The following is a 19,240-nucleotide window of genomic DNA, read 5'->3' on the forward strand; positions in this document are numbered from 1 at the left end:
GATATGCAATTGTTAAACTGTCCCTGCTTCAGGCCAGCATCCAATCCAGAGCTGTCACCACTTCCTCTGGGCTCTCCTTAGACCCATTCTGCAGAAGCAGAACCTCTGGAGTTCCTGTTGTGGCTCAGTGAAAACGAATCTGACTAGTATCCATGAGGACATAGGTTTGATTCCTGACCTCACTCAGTGGGTTAAAGATCCAGTGTTGCTGTGAGCTCTGGTGTGGATCATAGACAGGGCTCGGATCCCATGTTTCTATGGCTGTGCTGTAGGCCTGCAGCTGCAGCTCCCATTCTAACTCAAACCTAGGAACTTCCATATGCTGCAGAAGCGGAAGACCTATCCAAAGTCCCTCCTACTCCCTCTGGGATGCTTCTTTGTCCCCCACAGTCTGCAGTCTCCCTCTGCAGCAAGTTCCTAAGTCTAACTTTGACCATATGTTTGTTCTTGGTGGTCTTTCTTTTCTTTTTTTTTTTTTTTTTTTTTGCTAGGCTTTATCAGAATTGTGGGTTCAAAGCGTTTCCCTCCTCATGACGCCTATTTATAAACAAACGACATACCAATTTCCATATGATTACTACACACCAAGCACTGTGGTGTGTAATTTGTATTTTTCTTTTTTTCTTTTTCAACCACTCCTTCAGCATATGGAAGTCCCCAGGACAGGGATCAAATCCGAGCTACAGCCACCACCTATGCCACAGCTGGCACAACGCTGGATCCTTAACCCACTGTGCAACAGTGAGAACTCCTATATTTATTATTTTATTTCATGTTTCAAGACAACTCTATAAGAAAACATTATAATTCCCATTTTACAGGTAGGAAGCTCTTAAAGTCTCAGGAAGATTAAGTAACTTTAATTGTACACTGCTAGTAAACAGAAGAGCTGGAAATAAATCTAAGTCTTTTCCCGTAGGTTCTCATCCTTTCAAACATGGTAAATGGTAAAGACATTTATGAACAAAGGGATGAAGTGTTTCTGAAGGACGACCCGAGAGAGTCAGGGGACATATCTTCATGTTTAAGGTAGGTCTTACAGAGTGAGTCTAAGTTTGTCAGGTGTAAAGGTGGAAGAAGGGCATTCTAGAAAAAAATGAAGTGGAATATTATGTGCAAAGCTCAGCATAGAAAGGTTATGGTGTGTTTGGAAAACAGCAAAAAGCAGATAAGGCTAAAATAATTCTAGCTGTCAGCATGGAGGATAGAAAGAGTAAAGATGGATTGGTGACAACAGAGACAGGTGGGAGGCTATCTCAGCAATTAGCCAACCGCTACTGAGGGCTCAGACCAAGGAGGTTAGTGGGAATGAAGACAATAAGTTGGATTCAAAAAATATTTCAGGAGTTCCCTTCGTGGCGCAGTGGTTAACGAATCCGATTAGGAACCATGAGGTTGCGGGTTCAATCCCTGGCCTTGCTCAGTGGGTTAACAATCCGGCGTTGCCGTGAGCTGTGGTGTAGGTTGCAGACACGGCTCGGATCCCACGTTGCTGTGGCTCTGGCGTAGGCTGGCGGCTACAGCTCCGATTGGACCCCTAGCCTAGGAACCTCCATATGCCGCGGGAGCGGTCCAAGAAATAGCAAAAAGACAAAAAAAAAAAAAAAAAATTCAGAGGTAGCATAAGCAGGATTTGATGATGGAATAGTTGTTTCAGGGAAATTATGCAGTGAATTTGGGGGACAATGAGCCATTAAATGAGACAGCAAATACAAGTGGTAAAGCAGGTTTGGGATGTTCAGATAAAAGAGTGGAAACAGACCTAACGCAAATGCTTGGGGAAGCATGTCCATACCCATGCCTATGGGGAAATGGAAGTAAAGAGGATGAAACAACTTTCTAGCACTTTATTCTTCCTGTTTTCAAAAATAACTTGAGACAACTGTCAATATTTGTGGTGGTGCACACAGTTGCTTATATTAGTTTCTGTAGTTTTTAATTTTAAAAAGTAATGCTTGGAATTATTTCTTTAAAAGAAATAATGTATCAAGCCTCTGGAATACCCACTATGTGCTTGGAACTGTTCTAGGCATTTGAGATATTTGCCTTCTACTTGCCTCTTCCTTTCAGGAGTGATCCAGCTGGAATTTAGAAATAGGTGGTTCCATTTTGCCCCGAGGCCAGTGACTCTTCCTTCCTGGGTCTCTTCCACCTCTCAACTCCTATGATTCAACACTGTAAGGGCAACTCAGTATTCCTTATTCTCACCGAGGTGGGCCCCACAGTGCAGTTCATTGCCATAATTCCTTTCGGGGAGTGTACCTGAAGGGCTGACTTACTTAGAACGTTTTCCAAATGGTCTTTTACACCTCTGCCTCCTACCCAATCGTAGCCAAAAATAATTGATTTTCCTCATGGAATTTCAAATTTGCAAGGGAATCTCGGTAACATTTTTTGGTAATGGGGTAATCCTAATTCCTGACTAACCAAGAGCAGCAATTTCTGTACTTTAAGCTTTACGCGCTGTGAGCGAACAGTTAAAAACAAAATAAAAATTTCTCCTTTCACTCAGTTTACATTCTTTTTTTTTTTGTCTTTTTGCTATTTCTTGGGCCGCCCCCGTGGCATATTGGAGGTTCCCAGGCTAGGGGTCCAATTGGAGCTGTAGCCACCGGCCTACGCCAGAGCCACAGCAACGTGGGATCCGAGCCGTGTCTACAACCTACACCACAGCTCACGGCAACGCCGGATTGTTAACCCACTGAGCAAGGCCAGGGATTGAACCCGCAACCTCATGGTTCCTAATCGGATTCGTTAACCACTGCGCCACGACGGGAACTCCAGCAGTTTACATTCTAATGAACGGAGATGTCAAAAAAAACAACAACAAAAACAAACAATACAAGGACGACACAGTGCATCATTATTGTGCAGGGCAAAGTAAGGTGAGTAGTGAAATACGAGTCTATGACTCCTGAGAAACCGAATCTTAAGTAAATTCTTCCGGGTCTCTGTCCTCTGCCCGCTTGGGTTTCATACTCCGCCCACTGCCCCACCTTCTGGCACTGGCCACACCCACGCTCATGACGTCTATTTTCCCGGCCCTGGCTCACTGACCTGGCCAATCGAAAGCCACAGACCCGCTAGAGCCCCCTTAAGCCCCGCCCGGTGAGTCGACGCGCTTTGACGGCGATGTGGCCCGGCGGCAGCTTGGCGCGGCGGGTCGGGTCGCTTCTCTGGCGCCGGGCCCTTTACCCTGGAGCCTGGCCTGCGGTTAGCGTGGGGCCCCGGTTTCAGCAGCTGGCGATGGGACAGCTTCCGGCGAGACCAGCGCTCGGCCATGCCTGCTCGGCCCCTGGCCGCAAGCTGGGCCTGCACGGGATGCCGGGCCTGGAGGAGCGAATCCAGGGGACAGCCGGCGAGGGGCGCCCGGAGTCAGGCCCTGCAGGTACGGGCTAGGAGGAAGGAGCCGTGTTCCAGGCGAGGAGGCTCTGGTTTCCCTCTTTATGCGTTTCTTTTGGGTCACAAAACTACAGAGCAGAGCTGGAAGGGACTGCAAAGGTTGTCGGCGCCACCTTTGCATTTTGCAGTGAGGCCAAGAGGTGAACTGAAGTCTCGCAAACCCCAGGCGCCCCCGGACCCTTGGCCACACAGCGTAGCTGTTCTCATCCCCCTTTACACCCTTCCTAGGGTTCTGAGAAATGGACTTGTCGCGAGTGTTGGGGCGTGAGGATTTTTAGGAAGAGCTAGGGGCTAGAGGCTGAGGGGTGCGTAAGAAGCTCTAAGATGGAGCTAATTTAAGATCCTGTAATTATTAGAAGTTTTTAGAAACTTGAGAGAGGTAAATGTATAACATCTGTGAAAGGCCAGAGTATGAGAGGGAGAGATCTTGGTGGACTTAGCCCCTAGGTCTTTGGGAGTTAGCATTAGAATTTAAGAGAGCTAAGGCTCTAATTCTCCAAGGTGAAAAACAGAATATCTAAATCTCTACAGAAAAAGAAGAAAAAATGGTTTTCACCGATATCAGTTGTTACATAACTCAAATGGCATTGTAAGAAAAACTTAAGAGTTGAAAATGAGAATTGTTCTTAAAATTTTAACTCTCTGATCATTGATGGATTTGGGGCCACAAACGTACTCTGCTAGGTCTCAGTTTCTCTCTCAAATGAAGGTTATGGACCAGATACTACTACCTAAGAGCCCTTCCTGTTCACAGTTCTAGTTCTATGACCCTTTATGGCTGAGATTCAATTTAAGATGCCCCAAGATACTACCACCCCCCCAAATTGTGCTCCTGTTTTCCTCTCTTTGTATAGCAGTTCTCTGCTTGAACTGTATACCTCATTTCGTCAAGCTGTTGTTGCTGATAGTTCTACTTGCATGTGCTAATAGGAAAGGATGTGTGGTGGCTGTGTGACCTGAGCACCCTTCCCATGAAAGTTGAGGGGTGTTATAGGAGACCATAGTTCAGGTTCAGCTTCTAGGAGGCCTGGGCCCTGCTGTTTTTCAAAACATATAAGACTCAGACATCCTCACAGAGGAGCATTTTCCCTGTGAGCTGCCTGCACCTCTGGATGCATTTAGTTTGTCTTGGCCACCTGACACAAGCAAATCTTTGTGCATTTCAGATCATACTGGTCCCAAGTTTGACATCGATATGCTGGTTTCACTTCTGAGGCAAGAAAATGCAAGAGACATTTGTGTGATCAAGATTCCTCCAGAAATGAAATATACTGATTACTTTGTGATCTGTAGCGGAACTTCCACTCGGCACTTACATGCCATGGCCCACTACATTGTGAAAGTGGTAGGATGCTTTCTTTTTTTTTTGGAACCTTTAACTTAATGGAATAGTATTATTGCATCAGGCTGAAGAGAAACACTTAAAAACTAAACCTGTCACATGAGGTTATATAAAAATTCCCAGATTTCCAGAATTTGCACAAGTGTTTTATGCTCTTTGATAGTGAAAGTTAGAGGAATGAATATCCATCCTTAGTGAGTCAGGATATTTCAAGTTCTTGTCTTTCATGGCCCCAAGGAAAAAAATAGTGAAAAAATAACTGGAGGCAGACCGGAAGACCGTATAAATAACCCAGAGGGAAATCTAGAGCAGAACTGTCCAGTGTGGCACCCACTAGCCCCATGCGGCTATTTAATTATATAAATTAAAATTTAAAATTCAGTTCTTCGGTTGTACTAGCCACATTTCAGGAGCATGGTGGCCATATGTGGCTAATGACCACCATACTGGACAGCACACATATAAAACATTTCCATAGTTGCAGAAAGTTCTATTGGATAGTGCTGGCCTAGAGTTTAGCTCAAATGTTTGCACATGTCCAGTGTTCCCAAGCACTGTGCTGGGTATTGAGAAGACAGAAATAGAAAAGATTTAGTTGCTCTCTGAATTCACACATCTACTTAAGGAGGGAGAAAGCAGTTCATTTTCCAACTAGATGAGATAGGAATAAGAATGAGGAAGAAAATGTACTTGGAAGCTGATTCTGATGCCACTCTAGAGGGTAACATACTTCTTTCACCAATTTTCTTTTTTGAAAATTGATCAGAGAGGAGCAGTTAAGACAAAAGAACAGGTGGGATTGCCTAGAGAAGGGTGGTAGAATAAGGGGTTTGAGAACAAAATTCTGATGCAGCATAGCAGAACAAAGGAAGATTCAAAAGAAAGAGGGCTGGTTGGGGAGACAAAGGGAACTTAGAAGGCGTGGAGAAGTTAGAAGACAGTATCACAGGGTCTCTGTCAAGTGTAATAGTAGGACAGAGTAAGATGAAGACTTACAAGTGATCATTGGACGTGGGGTTTTAAAAAAGAATGAGAGGTTTTTCAGAGAAGTTTCTGTGGAACAGCAAGAGGGAAGGAAATAGAAATTACTTTTTCAAAAACTTTAGATGAGAAGGGGAAAATGCAAGGTCAGGAAAGATTTTTTAGTATTTTCTGTGGTAAAATATATATAACATAAAATTTAACATTGTAACCATTTTAGGTGTACAGTTAAGTGGCCTTAGTTACATTCACACTGTTGTGCAACCATTACTACCATCCATCTCCAGAATGTTTTTCATTCTGCTTTCTGTCTCTAAGAATTTGACTATGCTAAGGACCTCCATGAGTGGAATCATACTCTATTTGTCCCTATGTGGCGGGCGTATTTCACTTAGCATAATGTTTTCAAGATTCATCATGTATCTTCTTTTTAAGTCTGAATATTTTAATGTATCTTGTTTACCCATTGATGGGCATTTGGATTGCTCCCACCTTTAGAGTACTGTGAATAATGCTGCTATAAACACGAGGGTAGAAATCGCTGTTGAGATCACTGCTTTTAATTTCAGAGGTAGCATTGCCATATCATGGTAATTCTCTGTTCAGTTTTTTGAAGAATGATATTCTTTTACCAAGTAGCTGTACCACTTTACATTCTCACCTGCAGTGCATAAGGGTTTCATTTTCTCCACATCTTTGCCACTTATTGTTTTCTGGTTTGTTGATAATAGTAACCCTAATGGATGTGAAGTGGTATCTCCTTGTGGTTTTGTTTTGCATTTCCCTAATAATTAAAGATATTGAGCATCGTTCCAGTGTTTATTGGCTTTAGTGTGTCTTTGGAGAAATGCCTATTCCAAGTCCTTGGCCCATGTTCTAATCAGGTTAGTTGTTTTTTTATTGAAGTAGTAGGTGTCCTCTGTATGTTCTGGATTTAAATTTCATATCAAATATACAACTCACAAATATTTTCTCCCATTCTGTAGTTTGCCCTCTTACTTGGTTGACAGTGTCCTTAGATGCATAAAATATTTTAATTTTTTTTGTTATTGTTGTCTGTGATGTCATATCCAATAAATCATTGCCAAATCCAGTGTCATGAAGCTTTTCAGCTGTGTTTTCTCCTAAGAGTTTTTTTCCCTAGATTTTTAAAGTTTTATTGAAGGATAGTTGATTTACAACTTTATGATAATTTCTAGTGTACAACATAATGATTCAGTTACGCATACACACATATCCATTCTTTTGTAGATTCTTTTCCTATATAGATTATAATAGAATATCGGGTAGAGTTCCCTATGCTATATAGCAAACCTCTGCTGACCATCTGTTCCATATACAACAGTGTGCATATGCCAATCCCAAACCTCCACCATCCCTTCCCCAGACTTGTCCCTTTTGGTAACCGTAGTTGTTTTTGAAGCCTGTGAGTCTGTTTCCGTTTTGTAAATAAGTTCATTTGTATCATTCATTTTTTTTTTTTTTTGGTCTTTTCTAGGGCTGCTCCCGCGGGCATATGGAGATTCCCAGGCTAGAGGTCTAATCGGAGCTGTAGTCACCGGCCTATGCCAGAGCCACAGCCATGCCAGATCTGAGCCGCGTCTGCAACCTACACCACAGCTCACAGCAACGCCGGATCCTTAACCCACTGAGCAAGACCAGGGATCGAACTGCAACCTCATGGTTCCTAGTCAGATTCGTTAACCACTATGCCACAACAGGAACTCCTGTATCATTCTTTTTTAGATACCAGACATAAGTGATATTATATGATGTTTAATCTTTCTCTGTCTGACTTGCTTCACTTGGTATAATGTTAAGTTCCATCTATGTTGCTGCAAATGGCATTATTTTGTTCTTTTAATGGCTGAGTAATATTTCATTGTATATATGTGCCGTATCTTCTTTATGTATTCCTCTTTCAGTGGACATTCACGTTGCTTGATTTTTGTAAATAGTGCTGCTGTGAACTTGAGGTGCTATATCTTTTCAAATTACTGTTTACTTTGGATATATGGCCAAAAGTGGGATTGCAGGATCATTTGGTAGTTCTGTTTAGTTTTTTGAGGAACCTCAGTACTGCTTTCCATAGTGTACCAGTTTACATTCCCACCAACAGTGTAGGAGGGTTTCCTTTTCTTCACGACCTCTTCAACATTTATTGTTGGTAAAATTTGATAATGGCCATTCTGCACAGTGTGAGGTGATACCTCATTACAGTGTTGATTTGCATTTCTCTAATAATTAGTGATGTTCAGCTCTTTTCTTGTGCCTGATGGCCACCTGTCTTCTTTGGAGAAATGTTATTTAGGTCTTGTGCCCATTATTCAGTTGGGTTTATTTTTGTTGTTGAGCTGCATTAGAAGTTTGTATATTTTGGAGGTTAATTCCTTGTTGGTTGCTTCATTTGCAAAGATTCTCTCTCATTCTGTGGGTTGTCTTTTTGTTGTTGACTGTTGTTGTTTTTATGGTTTCCTTTGCCGTGCAAAAGCTTTTAAGTTTAATTATGTCCCATTTGTTTATTTTATAATCTTAGGTCTCATGTTTGGGTCTTTGGTAGTTTTTGAGTTAGTTTTTGCAGATAATGTAAGATAAGACTCCAACTTCATTCCCGTGCATGTAGAGAGCTAGTTTTCCCACAACCATTTGTTGAAAAGGCTCCCTATACCTATTGAATAGACTTGCTACCCTTGTTGAAAATCATTTGACCATATGAGCTCTTTATTTTATTCCATTGATGTTTAAGTTTATCGATCTCTGTTTTGATTATTGTAGCTTTGTAGTAAGTTTTTAAATTAGGAAGTTTGAGAGCTTCAACTGTGTTCTTCATTTTCAATATTGGCTATTTGAGGTCCCTCTAGATTACTTTTTTTTTTTTTTTTGCCACACCCACAGCATGCAAGCATTCCCAGGCCAGGGAATGAACCTCCTCCACAGCAGTGACAATGCCACATCCTTAACCGCCAGGCCACCAGGGAACTTTAGATTACATATAAATTTCAGGATGGCTTTTTCTATTTCTACAAAAAAAAAAAATCATTGGGATTTTGATAGGGATTGATTGTGTTGAATCTGTAGCTGAGGATGGTACTGATGTCTTAATGATACTGTCTTCCAATTCATGGATACAGAGTGTCTGATCGTTGGTGTAGTCTTTAGAGATGTTTTGTAGTTTTCTGTGTACAAGTCTTGTCTCCATTCTTATATTTCTAAGTATTTTATCCTTTTTGATTCTCTTGTAAATGTTATTTTTTTCTTAATTTCCTTTTCAGGCTGCTTACTAAGTGTATAGAAATGCAGTTGATTTGGGGGTATTGATTTAATATCCTACAACATTGATGAATTCCTGATCTTGGAAGGAAAACTTTTAGTCTCTTGCCATTATGATGATAACTAATAGCTGTGGCCTTTTCATATATGGCCTTTATTATCTTTAGAAGGATTTTTTTAAAATTATAGTTGATTTTATATGATATACAGTGTTGTGCCAGGTTCTGCTGTGCAACAAAGTATCTCAGTATCTTTTTTTTTTTTTTTTTGGCTGCCTGGAGGCATGTGGAGTTCCTGGGCCAGGGATAAGATCCAAGTTGCAGTTGTGACCTCTGCTGAAGCTGTGGCAGTGCCAGATCCTTAACCCACTGTGCCAGGTTGGGGATTGAACCTCATTCCAGCACTCCAGAAACACCATCAATCCTGTCACACCACAGCAGGAACTCCAAAGTCTTTATTTTATTTATTTATTGCATTTTAGGGCCGCACCCACAGCATATGGAGGTTCCCAGGCTAGGGGTCTAATTGGAGCTGTCGATGCTGGCCTATGACACAGCCACAGCAATGCCAAATCCAGGTTGTGTCTGCGACCTACACCACAGCTCACAGCAACACCATATCTTCAAACCACTGAGTGAGGCCAGGGATCGAACCCTCAACCTCATGGTTCCTAGTTGGATTCGTTTCCACTGCACCATGACGGGAACTCCATATTGTAATTCTATAGTTAGTTTTCCGAGGAACCGCTATACTGTTTTCCACAGTGGTTGTGCCATTTTACATTCCCACCAGTAGTATTGGAAGGTTCCCTTTTCTCTACACCATCTCCAGCACTTGTTATTTGTGGGCTTATTATGATGGCCACTCTGACTGGTATGAGATGATACCTCATTTTAGTGTTGATTTGCATTTCTCTAATAATTAGTGATTTTGAGCATCTTTTCATGTGCCTACTGGCCATCTGTCTGTCTTTGGAGAAATGTCTATTTAGGTCTTTTGTCCAATTTTTGATGGGTTTTTCCTTGTTTTTTTGTTGAATTGTATGAGTTGTTTGTATATTCTGTAGACTAAGTCCTTGTTGGTTACATCATTTGCAGATGTTTTTCTCCCACTCCAGGAATTTTTGCATGTATATTCATTAGATATTGGCCTATCATTTTCTTTTTTGATGGTATTGTCTGGTTTGAAATTAGGGTGATGGTGGCTTCATAGAATGTTTTTAGGGGGTGTTCCCTCCTCTTCAGTCTTTTGGAAGAGTTTGAAAAGTATTGGTTTAAGTTCTTGTTTATATGGTTGGTAGAATTCACCTGTGAAGCCATTTGGTCCTGGACTTCTGTTTGAAGAGAGTTTTTTCGTTTTTGTTTTTTTTTAATGGTCTCACCTACACCATATAGAAGTTCCTGGGCTAGGGGTCAAATCAGAGTTATTGCTGGATTCTTCTATACCATAGCAACACCAGATCTGAGCCACATCTGTGACCTATGCCACAGCTTGCAGTAACGCCAGATCTTTAACCCACTGAGCAAGGCCAGAAATTGAATTTGCATCCTCATGGACGCTATGTCAGGTTCTTAACCCACTGAGCCAGAATGGGAACTCCAGGATTTTTTTACATTACATATTTCATTCCTAGTGATTGGTCTGCTCAAATTGTCTACTTCTTCTTGATTCAGTTTTGGTGGGCTGTATGTTTCTAGAAAGTTCTTCTAGATTGTCAAATTTGTTGACATATAATTGTTCATACTATTCTCTTATGTTTTTTGGTTATTTCTACAGTATCAGTTGAGATTTCGTTTTTTAATTTATTTGGATTATTTCTCTTTTCTCCTTAACATATGTGTCCAGAGGTTTGTCAGTTTGTTTACCCTTTCAAAGGACCAGTTCTTGGTTTTATTAATTTTTTTCTATTGTTTTTAAATCTGTATTATATTTATTTCCTTTCTAATCTTTATTATGTCCTTGCTTCTGCTGACTTTAGGTTTTGTTCGTTCTTCTTTTTCTAATTCTTTTAGGTGTGGGTTGGGTTGTTTTGTTTTTTTGAGGAAGGCCTGTATCACTGTTAACTTCCCACTAAGAACTGCTTTTGCAGCATCCCATAGACTTTGTATGGTGTGTTTGTTATTAGTCTCAAGGTATTTAATTTCTTTTTTGATTTCCTTATTTACCCATTCATTTTTTAGTAGCATATTTAGTTGCCATATAATTTTTTTTTTCTCATTTCTCTTCCTGTGGTTGATTTCTAGTTTCATGCTGTTATGGTCAGAGAAGACACTTGAAATAATTCCTGTACTCTTAAATTTGTTGAGGTTATTTTTGTGCCCTAGAATGTGGCCAGTCCTAGAGAATGGTCCATGTGCACTTGAAAAGAATGTATATTCTGATTTTTTTGGATGTAATGTCATGAAAATATCAATTAAGTCTGTTTTATTTTTCTCATTCAGGGTCACTGTTGCCTTATTGATTTTCTGTCTAGAGGATCTGTTCATTGATGTGAGTGGTGTGTTAAAGTCTCCTGCTATTATTGTATTCCTATCAGTTTCTCCCTTTATTAGTATTTTGTTTTATGTGTTTGGGTGTTTCTATATTAGGCGCATAAATGTTGACAAGTATAATATCCTGGTTTTGAATTGATCCTTTTATAATTAATAATGTCCTTCTTTTTATTTATGGTCTTTGTTTTAAAGTCTATTTTGTCTGATATGAGTATTGCAACTCTCACTTTCTTGTCATTTATTTTTGCATGAAATATCTTTTTCCATCCCCTCACTTGCAGTCTATGTGTGTCTTTTGCCCTAAGGTGGGTCTCTTGTAGGCAGCATATTCTAGGCTCTTGTTTTTTTTTTTTAATCTAGTCTGCCACCCTGTCTTTTGATTGGAACATTCAGTCCATTGCTACTTAAGCTAATTATTGATACATATGTGTTTATTGCCATTTTAAACTTTGTCTTCCCCTTGGTGCTGTGTTTCTTCTTTGTTTTTTTTGTTTTTGTGCTTGGATGATTTCCTTTATTTTACTATTGTGTCCTTTTTGGTTTTTGTGAATCTACTGTTTGTAAATACCTATGTTTTGTTTTGTTTTGTTTTGTTTTGTTTTCTGCTTTTTGCTTTTTAGGGCCGCACCCATGGCATATGGAGGTTCCCAGGCTTGGGGTCGAATTGGAGCTGTAGCCACGGGCCTACGCCACAGCCACAGCAACTCAGGATCCAAACTGCGTCTGTGACCTACACCACAGCTCACAGCAACGCTGGATCCTTAACCCACTGAGCATGGCCAGGGATTGAACCTGCAACCTCATGGTTCCTAGTTGGATTCCTTTCCACTGCACCACAGGTAACTCCCGAGCCTGTTTTCTTACTTTTCTTCCCTGCGTTTTATGATTTTGATGTCCTTTTTTTTTTACATCTTCATGTTTATCCTTTTGCTCTTCCTTGTGTTATCATTGCTTTCACATATAGTTTTTTTTTTTCTTTTTGATCTGTATACTGGTTTATTTAAGTGATTACTTTCCAATTCTAATTTCCTTCCATCCTATATCTTCTTTATTTTGTACTTAGAGGAGACCTTTTAATATTTCTTTATAATAGTTTAGTCAGAGTTCCCATTGTGGTTCAGTGGTTTAAGAACCTGACTAGTATCCATGAGGATGCTGGTTCAACCCTGGCTTTGTTCAGTGGGTTAAGGATCTGGTGTTGCCATGAGCTATGGTGTAAGTCACAGATGCAGCTCAGAACTGGCTTGGCTATGGCTGTGGCATAGGTCAGAAGCTGCAACTCCAGTTCAACTCCTAGCCTGGGAACTTTCATGTGCCCTTAAAAAAAAAGAAGAGAAAAAATAGGTTAAGTATTACTGTATTCTTTTAGTTTTTGCTTGTCTGAGAAATTCTTTATTTCTCTTCTTCTTTTTTTTTTTTTTTTGTCTTTTCTAGGGCCACACTCACGGCATATGGAGGTTCCCAGGCTAGGGGTCTTATCGGAGCTCTAGCCACCGGCCTATGCCACCACAACAGCAACATGGGATCTGAGCCATGTCTGTGATCTACACCACAGCTCATGGCAACACCGGATCCTTAACCCACTGAGCAATGCCAGGGATCGAACCCACAACCTCATGGTTCCTAGTTGGACTCATTAACCACTGATCCACGATGGGAACTCCTATTTCTACTCCTATTTTAAATGATAATCTTGCTGGGTAGGGTATTCTAGGTCGCAGATTTTGCCCTTTCAGAACTTTGCATATACCTTGCCACTCCCTTCTGTCCTACAGTATTTTGGTAGAGAAATGATGATAGCCTTGTAAAAGTTTCCTTGTAAGGTTTCCTTGTAAATAACTTTTTCTCTTGATGCTTTTAGAATCCTCTCTTTATCTTTAACTTTTGCCATTTTGATTACAGTGTATCTTGGTGTGGGTCTCTGGGTTCATCTTATTTAGGACCCACTTTGCTGCCTGTATCTGGATATGTTTCCTTCTTTAGATTTGAAAAGTTTTCAGCCATAATTTCTTCAAATACATTTTCAATCCCTTTTTCTCTTTATTCTCCTTCTGGGATCCCTATTATGTGTGGATTGGCACACTTTATGTTATCCTGTATATTTCTTATATTGCTTTTTCTTTTTTTTTTTTCTATTTGGCTGTCTGTTGCCCTGATTGCATGATTTCCTTTTTCCTCTTGTACAAAGTTACTTTTTTGTTTCTCTGCATAATTTATTTTGCCTTTAGCTCAGCTTTCATCTTGGCAAAAGAATTTTCTATTTTTTCTTGGCTCCTCCTTTTAGTTTCTAGTTCCTATTCTCATTAATCTGCATTTTTAGCCTTTCTTAATTCCTATTTTCATTATCTCCTTTTGAACTTGGTATCTGTTAGACTGAAGAGGTCTGTTGCATTGTTTGCTTTCAGGATACTTCTCATGTTCTTTTAACTGGGAATGGTTCCTCTGCTTGTTCATTTTGCTTATCTTTCTCTTACTCTGTGAGTTTAGGGGAAACTATTATTATAGTTTTGGAGGGGTATTTATATGCAGGAGCATCCCTGGTTAGCTTTTGTGGGTTTACCAATTTTTTTGGAATGAGGGCTATTTTTGGTTTAGATCCTTACTGTCTTTCTTCAGCGTGTGTAGGCCATGATCCGCTTGATATGTGGGTGTGCAGGTACACAGCCCACATGCGCTTCCAGGAAAGTGCGGCAATGGGTGGCGTCTGTGGAGGTGCCTGGTCACAGGGCCCTTGGCAGTGGCTGTGACTCCTGGGGAGGTGAAGGTGGCGAGCTGTGCAGGGTTACAGGAACTTCAGCAGCAACAGCAGTAGCATGGCGTGTATTATCTTGAGGTAGGTTTTTAATCCTTGTTGAGTTTTTATCATTAAAGTGTGTTGAATTTTGTCACATGCTTTTTTCTCATAAATTTGACATGATCCGATGGTCCTTCATTTTGTTGTTGTGGTGCTTTCATATTGATTTTCATGTGGAATCTTCCTTACATTCCAGGAATAAATCCCATGTGGTCATGGTAAATAATTCTTTTTTTTTTTTTTTTGGCTGTACCCACATTATATGGAAATTCCCAGGCTAGGGATTGAATCTCAGTCACAGCCACAACCTATGCTACAGCTGTGGCAATGTTGGATCCTTAACCCACTGCACCAGGCCAGAGATTGAGTCTGTGCCACTGTAGAGACAACGCTGGACCCTTAACCCACTGCGCCATAGCAGGAACTCCAGTATGTTTCTTTTAACGTGGTTTTGACTTCAGTTTGCTGGTATTTCATTGAAGATTTTTGCATCACTGTTTACAAAGCATATTGGTCGGTAGTTTTCCTTTCTTTAGTGTCTTTTGTCTGGCCTTGGTATCAGGGTAGTGCTACTCCCATAGAATAAGGAAGTATTACCTCTTGTAAGTTTTTTGGAAGAGTTTGAGAAAAATTTGTGTAGGTTTAAATATTTGGTAGAATTCACCAGTGAAGCTATATGGTCCAGAGCTTTTCTTTGGGAGTTTTTATCTTTCCTTCCTCTCTGTGTTGTTCTTCCCTGATCCAACCCTTTCTTTGAGATATAATTGTGTTGGGAGGTTTGTGATTAGTAACTGACCCAAACCTGTCACTATTATTGAATAGACTTAGTCGTACATTCTGTTCTTTATGATTCTGGCTTGGTATGTTGTATGTTTATAGGAATTTGTCCATTTATTCTGGGTTTTCCAATTTGGTTATTTTTCTAAGTAACATCTCGTTTCTGATTTTTGTTATTTGGATTTTTTTTTTCAATGTTGATCTTTTTGAAGATTTTCAAAAATTTTGATTTTCATTGATTTTCTTTCTTTTGTCAGCTATCAGTTTAATTTGTTCTTCATTTCCTAGTTCTTAAGGGTGTGAATTATGTTGATTTGGGAACTTTTTTTTTTTTTTTTGGCTGCACCCACAGCATTTGTAAGTTTCTGGCCCAGGAATTAAACCCAAGCCACAGCAGTGACAATGCCAAATCCTTAACTGCTAGGCAGCTGATGAACTCCCAATTTGGGAACTTTTTGTGTGTGTAAGCATGTATAACTATAAATTTTCTTACTACTGCTCTCACAGAATCCCACAAGCTCATTGCCTCAAGATACTTTCTAATTTCCTTTGATTTCTTCAACCAGTTGTTTAAATAAAACAATTGTTTTATTCCTGAATATTTGTGGATTTTCTAATTTTCCTTCTGTTGAATTCTAGTTCATTTTATTATGATCAGAAAAATCTTTTATATTTATGCAGTCTTTAAATTTATTAAGACTTGTTTTATGGCCTAACATATGACCTATCCTGGAGAGTGTTCCAAGTGCACTGGAGAAAAAATGTGGTATTATGCTGTCGTTGGGTACAATGTTCTGTTAATGTCCATTAAGCCCAGTTGGTCTGTAATGTTCAAGTTCTATTTCTACACTCTGGTTGTTTTATCCATTAATGAAGATGGGAGTATTGAGTCTCCTGTATTACTGGGTTGCCATGTATGTTTGTTTCATATGTTTAGGAGCCGATTTTTGGTGCATACTTATAATTGTTATGTCATCTTGGCTGGTTGACCTTTTTAATCATTATATAATGTCCTTGTCTCATAATAGTTTATAGAGTATTTTTTCCAATATTAGTATGTCTTGTTTTAGACCATTCATGGGCTCTATCATAACCAAAGATATGGGGTGATAAAATCCCATTAACATTGTCATGAAGGAGGGTGAGATGGAATCATTAGAACTGACTTAGCCTTAAAACAGGAAGGCAGCATCTGCTTCCCCTGAGAGTGCAGGGAAGCTGGGGTGGACATAAAGGATTGACATAGGTGAGAACTGGATATTGAGTGAGCTTAAGCCTGTCTGCCTCAGACACTTTGGTGAGTGACTAAGGTGGCCTGTCCAAAGGGTTTAGGCCAGAGTATTCAAGAGAGAGGCATAGGAAGTGAGTAGGATATAATGTAGGAAACTATTTCTCCCTTATTAGGGGCATAGTATAGCTATGAAGAATGAATAAATTAGTTCCCAAATGAAGACCAAGAAAAATATCCCCAGAACCTCAGAACAGAGATTTCCCCCAGCCTCTCTCCCTTTAATATATGACCTGGCTTTTTTCAGTACAAATACCTGAGATGTGAAAGCGAGCCTCATGTTAAGATTGAAGGGAAGGACACTGACAACTGGCTCTGTGTGGACTTTGGTAAGTTCTCTTGGCATATTCTACAGATAAATTTTTGATACTGTGCTAATCTTGACCTATTTTCCATAGTAAAGGGATAGCGATCTGAGTATTTTTCTATATAAAATGTTTGAAATGTGTTTAAGTTTTATTTAGCTATAACCCAGGTGGTCTTATTCATGTGTGAAATCCTCACCTAACCCAGTGTGTATATAAGTAGCCATATAGGTCAGAAACCTGGAGGAGAACAGGATGGCTAACATTGGAGAGATGGGAGAGATCCCTTAATGGTAGTAGAAGGTGCCTTGGGGTGCACATACTCTTGTTCTTAAATAACTCAGATAAGATGAAGGACATTCTAGACATAGGAAAGACAAGAACAGAGGACTGGGAGTTGCCATTGTAGCTCATTGGTAAGAACCTGACTAGTTTCCATGAGGATTCAGGTCCCATCCCTGGCCTTGCTCAGTGGGTTAAGGATCCCATGTTGCCACAAGTTGCAGAGTAGGCTGCAGATGCAGCTTAGATCCTGTGTTGCTGTGGCTCTGGTGTTGCTGAAGCTCGGATTCAACCCCTAGCTTGGGAACTTCCATATGCCACAGGAGTGGCCTCCCCCCCAAAAAAAAGAGAGAACTGGAATTTTGAAAAGACTTAACAAATTGGGGTATTAATATATACATATTCGAGTTCCCATTGTGGCTCAGTGGTAACTAACCTGACTAGTATCCATGAGGATGTCGGTTTGATACCTGGCCTCGCTCAGTGGGTTAAGGATCCTGTGTTAACTGGTGCAGTTTACAGATGTGGGTTGGATCCTGAGTGGCTGTGGTGGAGGTTGGCAGCTGCAACTCCAATTCAGCTCCTAGCCTGGGAACTTCCATATGCTGCAGGTGCAGCCCTAAAAAGAAAAAAGAAAAAAAAAACACACACACACGAGTTCCTGTCATGGCACAGTGGAAACGAATCCGACTAGGAACCATGAGGTTGTGGGTTCAATCCCTGGGCTCGCTCTGTCAGTTAAGGATCCAGTGTTGCCATGAGCTGTGGTGTAGGCTGCAGACTCGGCTTGGATCTGGCATGGCTATGGCTGTGGCGTAGGCTGGCAGCTACAGCTCCGATTAGACTCCTAGTCTGGGAACCTCCATATGCTGTGGGTACGGCCCCCCAAGACAAAAACAAACCATAAATATTAATGTATACATAATTTCAAGGTACCTCCCTACAAGATACTTACTACAAAGGGGAAAATAATAACTGAGGAACTGTAAAGGGGCTGAGGTATTATCTTACTTGCAAGCTAAGAAGTTTCTCAGCCAGTTTCATGGACATTGGTAAAAGGCCCAAGACTATTTCTGGGTTAGATGAAGCACTTTGTTACTCAGTAATAGCCATAGCCAGCATCAAGCAGCAACCCAGCTTCCTTGAGCAACCCAGGACCAGGTGACACCTGCATACAAAGTTCTAAGAGAACATCTTTTATCATGGGCCGGAAACAGGCCTGCATTTGTTCTGGTGGAAGATGCCTTTACTGCCAAGGCTATACAGGACAGTTTCTCAGCCTTGTCACTTTAACAATTTGGGCCAGGTCATGTGGGTGGGGAGGAATATTCTGTGCCTTGTAGGATATTTTGCAGTATCTCTTCTCCACACCCAACTGTGAAAGCACAAAATGACCCTGATTGAGAACCACTGTTGTAAGCAAACCTGCCCTTTGCTCAGCAGGGAGGCAGCAGACGTGAGGATATTCACCAAACTCTAGAAAATCTAGTGCAGAACAAAAGGCTGTTAGTGCTCTGCTCACAGGATGTATAGAAATTTGATACCCATGGCAAACTGTCTCCCCAAAGAAACTTGACAGATCCCACCATTAGTCATGTGGATAAAGTTCACGTCGTACCTCATGTGTGATGCACTGAGAAAAGCACAGCATCACCTCTGTGGTATTTTTGCTGGATGGTGTCCACAATTTGCACGTCTAAGAAGTTCCCAGATAATACTAATCTGGGGTTCACACTTTGAGAAGCACAGTTCTAATTGTCACAGAAGTTGAGATCACAAGGTGAAAGCAAATGAACTGCTTCTTCATTTTAACTTTTATCTGTCCTTGATAGGCAGCATGGTGATTCATTTGATGCTTCCAGAAACCAGAGAAATCTATGAATTAGAGAAATTATGGACCCTACGTTCTTATGATGATCAGTTAGCTCAGATAGCACCTGAGACCTTACCTGAAGACTTCATTCTTGGAATAGAAGATGATGCTTCATCCCTGACTCCTGTGGAGTTCAAATGTGAATAAAATGGTATGAACTGCTGTAGTCACTGCAGATTTGGAATTGGTCATTTCTTATAATTCCTATCAAAACAAGTCCTATCTATCTATGGGCACCTATCCAAAATGACTCATAGAAATTGTAGCTAAATAAGCTTATTCTCACACCAAGAATCAATACATTCAAACTAAAATTAATGTAATATAAAATAGTCCTGAGATACCAGCAGGATTTCCTAGAGGTTGTACTGGCCCCTCTGTTTTACTTGAGCTCTTTGCTCAGAGGTTAATTTTAAGATTAAATCTTATTCTGT

The 19,240-nt window shown here is 40.5% G+C and overlaps 1 protein-coding gene across 1 annotated transcript; it reads left to right on the plus strand.

Annotated features, from left to right (window-relative positions):
* The first annotated feature begins 3,080 nt into the window (after nt 1–3,080).
* Nucleotides 3,081–18,981, plus strand: MALSU1 (mitochondrial assembly of ribosomal large subunit 1). Its single transcript, XM_047752034.1, has 4 exons — nt 3,081–3,388; nt 4,569–4,747; nt 16,594–16,675; nt 18,766–18,981. Exons 1-4 carry the CDS (start codon nt 3,133–3,135, stop codon nt 18,951–18,953), a joined length of 705 nt encoding a protein of 234 aa, XP_047607990.1. The 5' UTR covers nt 3,081–3,132; the 3' UTR covers nt 18,954–18,981.
* Nucleotides 18,982–19,240: the final 259 nt, after the last annotated feature.

The sequence above is a fragment of the Phacochoerus africanus genome, chromosome 11 (assembly GCF_016906955.1).
Source record: "Phacochoerus africanus isolate WHEZ1 chromosome 11, ROS_Pafr_v1, whole genome shotgun sequence".
NCBI lineage: Eukaryota > Metazoa > Chordata > Mammalia > Artiodactyla > Suidae > Phacochoerus > Phacochoerus africanus.